The 8,367-nt window shown below is 45.2% G+C and overlaps 1 protein-coding gene across 1 annotated transcript in view; it reads right to left on the minus strand.

Moving 5' to 3' along the window:
• Positions 1 to 4,792, minus strand: part of ALDH7A1 (aldehyde dehydrogenase 7 family member A1) — a 38,523-nt gene extending 33,731 nt beyond the window's left edge. The window contains exons 1-3 of the mRNA XM_003799968.3: positions 4,461 to 4,792; positions 3,228 to 3,281; positions 2,432 to 2,497 (exon numbers count right to left, since the gene is read on the minus strand). Of these exons, the coding sequence (XP_003800016.2) occupies positions 2,432 to 2,497; positions 3,228 to 3,281; positions 4,461 to 4,733 (393 nt within the window). The 5' untranslated portion in view covers positions 4,734 to 4,792. The remainder of the gene's footprint in view (positions 1 to 2,431; positions 2,498 to 3,227; positions 3,282 to 4,460) is intronic.
• Positions 4,793 to 8,367: the final 3,575 nt, after the last annotated feature.

An 8,367-nucleotide genomic window follows, 5' to 3' on the forward strand; every position in this document is an offset into this window, starting at 1 on the left:
TTTTTGTAGAAATGAGATCTTGTTTATATTGCCTACGCTGATATGGAACTCCTGGCCTCAAGTAATCCTCCCGCCTAAGGCTCCCAAAGTGCTAAAATTACAGACATGGAGCCACTGCACCCAGCCTAGAAATAATTTTTAAAATAAAATAAATAACACTATTTTTCCAACCTGAGCAAGAGTGAAGCCCCATCTCTACTAAAACTTAGCTGGGTGTTATGGTAGGCACCTGTAGTCCCAGCTACTCAGCAGTCTGAGGGAAGAGGATTGCTTGAGCCTAGGAGTTTGAGGTTGCTGTGAGCTATGATGCCACAGCACTCTACCCAGGGTGACAAAGTGAGACTCTATCTCAAAAGAAAACCCAACTATTTGGGAAAATATTCTCTACTGGTATGGTGAACTTTACCTAGCAAACTGTTTACTCATGAAGGCGGTATTTTTCTGCCCACAGATATTTTTGGTTGTGTATAATACAACCCTAAGACTAACTATATCCAGAAATAAAGTGGGAGAAAGATACACCAGGCCCAGGCTCTCCTGGACAGGCTGCCCTTCCTACCACCCACAGCTCCTCTGCTATAACTGCAGCTCAGCGGCCCTGAACTCAGCAGCTAGGGGTTTTCTGAGTTGACCGTATTGAGGCTTGCCCAGTGCCAGGCTCTCTACTAACCACTTTGAGTGGTTAACTCACCAACCCTGCACAATAACCCCCAGGAGGCAGGCACTCCAGATGCCCCTTTTTACAGGACCAAGCACTCTGAGGATGGGGAGTGGGGGGTTGGGAAATCCTGGCCATCTTTGTTCTCATTTACTCACCCCTCCTCAGGAGCCTGGCCCCCACCTAGTATGAACTAAAATAAAATCTTAGACCTGGGTGTGGGGGCACGAGGTGGCTCTTGCCTGTAGTCCTAGCACTCTGGGAGCAGGCGGATTGCCTGAGGTCAGGAGTTCAAGACCAGCCTAAGCCAGAGGAAAACCCAGTCTCTAAAAGTAGCTGGGTATTGTGGAGGACACCTACAAGCTACTCAGGAGGCTGAGACAAGAGGATTGCTTAAGCCCAAGAGTATGAGGTTGCTGTGAGCTATGATGCCAGAGCATTCTACTAAGGGTAACAAAGTGAGACTCTGTCTCAAAAATAAAATAAAATCTTTAGCTTTCTCCAGCTAACTAAACTGACTCCCTTTGGCCAAGGAAACCCCAGAAATAGCTGACATCTGAGTTGTTAATGAGAAGGGAGGTCAGACTGGCTTTGTCATGTCCCTGTCTGTTCTTGGAGATGACCTTCCTAACTAACAGGCCTAAGGCTATGCCAGACAAACTTTGAACCACACCTGCAGGTCCGCAATTTACCCAACAGACCAGTGAGTCTTTATCTAGTGGCCTGTCTCTGATTAACACATTTTCTACTTAAAACATTCCAAGCTTTTAGACAAAGTGTCATTTCTTTAACCAGTCACAAATTAAAGAATCTTTAAGCCCACCTATAACCGGTAATCCCCCTTTTGAGATGTCCCGCCTTTTCTAGCCAAACCAATGTACACCCTCCGTAGATCAGTTTATGACTTTCCATGTAATTCCCATCTCCGGGAAGTGTATAAAACCAAACTGTAAGCCAACCATGGCAAGACCACTTGCTCACACCTTCATGGACACGGCACAGGGCCATGGTTCTCACAGTTGGCTCAGAATAAACCTCTGTAAGTTATTTTACAGAATTTGAGTTCTTTTCCATTAACACTAGTGTCAGGCCAGTGTGGCCAGCCAAGCAGCAGACTCATAACCCCTACTGGAGACCCAGAGACTGCGGAGGCAGATTCTGCATCACCACCTGATAGGAGGGTCCAAGAACACCAGCTCAAGCCTGGGAGAAGAGACGCTGCCTCTGCTCTTTAAACCAGGAATGCTGATCTGATTGCTAAGATCCTCCCACCAGATAAATCTGGCAGGGCAAAAGAAAAGGAGCAAACAGGTGTTTGAAGCTTAGATCTCCCACTGTCTTCCTATATGCTCAATAATAAATGCAAATAACTTCGGTAGAAAACAGAGTGTTCGTTTTTCTTTTATTCTTTTTTTTTGGCCAGGGCTGGGTTTGAACTCACCACCTGTGGCATACTGGGCCGGCACCCTACTCCTTGAGCCACAGGCGCCACCCGAGTGTTCATTTTTCAAGTTTACACTGCATCAGAACAAAGTGTTAATCCACTTAATACTACCCATCCACTGAATGGTAAAAACCATTGACCTAGGAACAGAACAGAGAAAGTCCCAGGACAGCAGGAGCCCCAACACGGAATCCCAGCCCCCAAGGTATTCACATTTCAACAAGGAGGCCCAGCCCAGCTCACTAGACATTTATCTGTCTCACGGCAATTACAATAGGTACCTGTGAGGTCAACACTTTTGAGCTTTAGACAACAAAGGCCATACTTACATCTGCCCAGACTTGCCAGGCTTCTCTTGCTTTCTTTACAGTTTCTTCATAGTCTGCCACACTGGCCTAAAATAAGAATTAGGCAGAGACAAGAGAGAGGAATGTAAAGATGATCTTCTATATTTTTGGAAAAGAACTGGAAAAGATCTGAGTGTCCTAATATTTAAGGCTGAGAATGATTCCCACAATCTATACTTCTAAAACTGGCTAGAATCCAGTAAAACAGGTTAGAATCCAGCTGTGCTTTAAAACCTTGCTTTTCCAAGCAAGGTCCGTTAACCACCTCGGGAACACACGGGAGATATGTTAGAACTGGAGAAACTCTGGGCTCCAACCCACACAAGGAAGCAGAACCTTCATTCTAACAAAATCCTCAGGTGATTCAGAAGCACTATATTAATGGACCTCCCACTAGTCTCTCTAGTTCACTTTTTTTGGACACACCCCCACCCCCAAAACAGGGCTGTGTCATTGAAAAAGAAACACATTATTCTTTTGTCCTTCTACCCCTTTTCATATTACTCTCTAGACTTGCCTAATTGGCTTTTGCTTCTCAAATCTACTAAGTGTAGAGTATAAACGTCTTAACACAATAATTAAGAAAGTGCGATGAAGGCGATGTTAACCAGTTGTATTTCAAATTGTATATAAAACCACCACATTATACCCCAGAGATGCATTATTGTACATAGCTATGATTTAATTAAAAAAAAAAAGATAAAACAAGAGGAAAAAAAAAAGAAAGGAAGCTCGAGCAAACTCCCAGTGAAGTTTGAATTTAAAAAGAAACACTTACCTGCCGGACTCTCGCTATTGGTTCATTGTTAGCAGGACAATAGGTCGTGATAACCTGAAAACAAAAAGATGACCATCATATATAGAAAATGTAATTCCTTCAACCTGAGGGAACAGACCAAATAGGGGGAAGAAAAACAGGAAAGGGAAAAAAAACTGATATAATTAACTAAAGTGGGAAACTTTAGGTTCACTTTTGCTACAAATAAACCACTCTGTAGAGCTAGAGTCTTTAATTTCTTTGAAAGACATTAGGAACCACCTTTCTGCAAGACTCACCCTTGCCATCCAAATATTAGCCATATAAACAAAACCAATTATTTTGCCCCATCAGATAAAACTGATTTGTTTCACTTATTCCTTCTCTCCCTACTTTGCTGAACTCTCTGGTCAGAGATTTGATGGCCAACGCCACACAACCATGGGGAAGGCTGCCGGTCATCAACTATACCTGGGGAGAGTGGGGTAAAAAGGCCTTCAGGAGAGGAGATTTTATCCAAGAACCTAACTGATTAGATGCCACAAGAAAAACAGGGTGAAACACGGAGATTTAGGGAACAATTAAATCATGTTCATCTCCCATAGCCACAGATAATCAAAAGAAAAATGTGTTTCCTCTAACAAAGCAGGTTCTTTAATGCAAAACAGTCAACAAAGTTTGTCGAAAGCTGCATAACACTTTCTTAAAATTTGGGGAGATAATAACCCTACCTTTTATAGAATATTTTATTGAGTGGTAACTGGGTGCCAGGTACGCGTTAAGCTCTGGGCCATAGAGCAATGCTGACAACTCAGTTCTCGAGGAAGAAGGAAAGAAAGGCTCAACGGAAACAGAATTTTGGCAAGTCAGAGCTTGCGAACTCCAAAAGATTTCAGGAAAGAGGACTCACATAAAACTACGCCGTCACATCGAAGAGCCACAGTCAAGCTCCAAATTAAGATCAGCGGCACCGCCGAGTGTGTGACGTTTCTCACTACAGATCCCAAGATCCTGCCGTAGGGTTTTAAGTTTGCAAGGGAAGTTTAGCCCCTACCAGCTCCAAAACGACATCGGATCTCCATAGCACGTAAGCACCTAAAATCTAAGTTTTTCTAAGAACAGCCTAAATGAGAAAACTTTCTCTGTGGAGCTTTAAAACTTCCCATCCGGAAAAGCTGCCCACCCAGCGCCAGCGCAGCCGGCCCCCCAGAGCGAACGCCGGCCGCTGCCTAGATCTCCCCAGCGCCCGCGTACCTCTCCCCGGCCTCCCCAGCTTCCATTATACACGCCCTCGTTCTCTTCGCGGAGCCCCAGCTCTTTCAGCCAAGCATACTGGGGCTGGTTGATCAGCAGAGAGGACATGAAGGCGACGGGCCTGTTCCACGGTGCTGAGAGCTTGCTGGTCTTTGCAGCGTGCACACAGACCGCACGGGGAAGGCGCCACATACTGAGCCCCAGCCTGGTGACGCGCCCGCGGACCGAGGGGCGGCTGAAATAGGGCCCCGCCCCCCGCCCGGGAGCGTCCATTGGGCAGGGCAGGTCCCTCCCGCCGGACACGCCCCCGTCCCCTGCCCTCAGGACTAGGGTCTTCCCAGGGAGTCGGCCGCTTAACACCAGCCTGGAACAATAGGAGTGCCACAAAAACGCAGCGAGAGGGTCTCCCCCAACCGATGAAAGAGGCCGGGAGCTCTGGCATCAGCTAGGAATTCTTCAAAGCAAAACATCGGCTCTAAAGTACAGTAGGTTGGAGCCGGACTTCGCAAGAACAAGACAGTTTTGATCAATTTCCTTCATTCTCCATTTCTTCTTCCTCTGATATCCTCTCCACCCACCGCTTACCGCATTCCATCTCATTCCATGGTAATGGGGCCTACCCGGAATAAGGGAAATACCAATCGGCATTATTTGGATGAAAGTTAAAAATCTACACGCACTCTCAAAATGAATAGCTGCCTCCGTGATTCCCAAACTACTTTTTCAAAATATTTCTCATTACGTGCCTTGTGGTCTTCCACACTGCGCCAAAAATCACTTTATGTTCCTATACAAAGCCTGCGTTTTCCTCTGTGTCTTTGCCTTGCTGTTCTCTCCACCTGTAAAATCCTAACACATTCAAGCTTCTGCTTTGTCTGTCCCACCCTTGTAGCACAAATGATTTCAACAAACACCTGGCATATATCAAGTACCTACCAGGAACTGCAGTTACTACTTGGGATACATGAACATGCTTCCTTTTGCATAGGTGATATTTTTTCCTGTTAGGGCAAGGGCTGTCTCTGACTTATCCTTGTGCTGTTCCACAGTCCCCAGCACTGAGCCAGGCTCCTGTCCACTTACATGAATGCATGAATACACCTTCTCTGGAGTAGCAAGTGTGGATCTAGCATTGGTAATCTCTATCACCAACCCAATTACTACCTTCCATCTACCCCGAGGACCACAATGCTAACTTTCCTAATTTTAATTCTAAGACATTTTTTTTTCTGTTGCCCCAGGCTAGAGTGCCCTGGTGTCAGCCTAGCTCACTGCAACCTCAAACTCCTAGGCTCAAGCAATCCTCCTGCCTCAGCCTCCCCAGCAGCTGAGACTACAGGGGCCCACCAGAACACTACAGCTAATTTTTCTATTTTTAGTAGAGATGGAGTCTCACTCTCCTTCAGGCTGGTCTTGAACTCCTGAGCTCAAGGGAACCTCCCACCTTGGCCTCCCACGGTGCTGGGATTATAGGCCTGAGCCACTGTGCTAGGCCTAATTCTTAAACAGATTTCTCATTACTTTCTGTTAATCTGCAAGATTCTTTGGGTGCATATCCCAGAACCACACTTTCTTCTCTCCTTCATGCTGTTCAACAAAATGAAAAGACATTTACATGTGCACTAAATTTTAGAGCAACACATAATGCCCTCCAGAAATGTTAAGTTTCTTTCTTCTTTCAAGTCAAGGAAAGAGGTTTATGGCCTTCTTTCTAAACCAATTCTGTGAAGAGAGGCACTAACAACTGCTCACACTGAAATAGGGATTGCATCTCTCATCTCCTACCCTGTCCTACAGGAATCCAGGGAAAAAAATCAGAAACAATGAATTTTGACAGAGCACAGCAAAAAATAGAATTAAATGAATCATACATGAAAGCACTTGAAAACTACAAAGCCCTACAGAAATGTAAAGCCAGGAGGTGGTAGGATGTTACCTGAACAGGTTTGCTTGCCCCAAGACAACATTAAATTGGTGAAATTACCACCACCCAAGATACCATTTCAATTTCACAAACTCAGGACCTGATTTGTCCAGACAATAAAAAGCGACACTGTTGACACTGTTCTGCTGCAACCAAAAAAAAAAATTGCCGGGCTTTATAGCAGGCACCTGTAGTCCCAGCTACTTGAGAGGAGGAGGCAGGAGAATCGCTTGAGCCTAGGAGTTGGAGGTTGCTGTGAGCTGTGATGGCACAGCACTCTACCCAGGGAGATAGCTTGAGGGTCTGTCTCAAAAAATAAATAAATAAAAAGTGACACTGTTATTCTGGACAAACTCATATTAATCAAGCTCACAAAAGAAAATAATGCTACAAGAATGCTAGGTTATTATTTCATAGGGCAAATTATCTTCCAAGAGGACCAACCATTCCCATCCTCCACCATTTTTTTCAGGAGACAAACTATTTCTCCAGTTGTTAATTAACAATACAAGAACATTAGGCCTGGCAAGATGGCTCAAGCTTGTAATCCTAGCACTGTGGGAGGCCAAGGTGGGAGGATCACTGGAGCTCAGGAGTTTGAGAGCAGCCTAAGCAAGAGTAAGACCCAGTCTCTACTAAAAATAGAAAAAACTAGCCAGGCAGATGGCTAGTCTTCCATCTGTGGCAGATGCCCATAGTCCCAGCTATTGGGAGATTGAGGCAAGAGGATCACTTGAGCCCAAGAGTTAGAGGTTGCTGTGAACTATGATGCCACAGCACTCTACCAAGGGTGGCAAAGCGGGACTCTTTCTCAAAAAAAAGAAATAATAAAAATAAAAACATCTCCAGACATGGGCGGTACCTGTGGCTCAAAGGAGTAGGGCGCCAACCCCATATGCTAGAGATGGTGGGTTCAAACCCAGCCCTGGCCAAAAAAAGAAAAAAACATCTCCAGACATTACCCATGTCCCCTAGTCACTAGTCGAGAATCACTGGGTTATTTAGAATATTGTTAGGGCACAAAAGGCATGAATTATAAAAGAAAAAAACTGACAAATTGGGCTTTATTGGGGTAGTGCCTGTGGCTCAAAGGAGTAGGGCACTGGTCCCATATGCCAGAGGTGGTGGGTTCAAATCCAGCCCCAGTCAAAAACTGCAAAAAAAAATAAAAATAAATAAATTGGGCTTTATTAACATTAAACAGGCAGTGGCTTACTAATATAATCCCCGCAAATTGGGAGGCCAAGGCAAGAGGATCACTTGAGCCCAAATGTTGGAGACCAGCCTGAGCAACAAAGTGAGACACCATCTCTACAAAAAATATTTCTTTAAAAATTAGCCAAGTGTGGTAGTGCACACCTGTAGTCCTACCTACTTGAGAGGCTGAGGCAGGAGGACCATTTTGAGCCCAGGAGTTTGAGGCTGCAGTGAGCTATAATTATACTATTGGATTCCAGCCTAGGTGACAGAGAGGAACACTATCTCTACTATCTCTAAACAACGACAACAAATAACTTTTGCCCTTCAGAGGACACGGTTTTTTGGGGTTTTTTTTTTTTTTTTTGACTGGGGCTGGGTTTAAACCTGCCACCTCTGGCATATGGGGCTGGGGCCCTACTCCTTTGAGCCATAGGTGCTGCCCTGAGGGCACTGTTAAGAATGTGAAAGGATGGGCTCAGCACCCATAGTACAGTGGTCCCGGTGCCAGCTGCATACACTGAGGCTGGAGGGTTTGAACCCAGCCCAGGCCAGCTAAACGACAATGACAACGCAACAAAAAATAGCTGGTGTTGTGGTGGGTGCCTGTAGTCCCAGCTACTTGGGAGGCTGAGGCAAGAGAATCGCTGAAGTCCAAGAGTTTGAGGTTGCTGTGAGCTAGTATGCCACAGCGCTCTACTGAGAGTCACATAGTGAGACTCTGTCTCAAAAAAACAAACAAAAGAAAAGAATGTGAAAGGATGACTGTGTAATTCCTAACAATTA

This window comes from Otolemur garnettii, unplaced genomic scaffold (assembly GCF_000181295.1).
Source record: "Otolemur garnettii isolate 467f Iridium unplaced genomic scaffold, OtoGar3 scaffold00160, whole genome shotgun sequence".
NCBI lineage: Eukaryota > Metazoa > Chordata > Mammalia > Primates > Galagidae > Otolemur > Otolemur garnettii.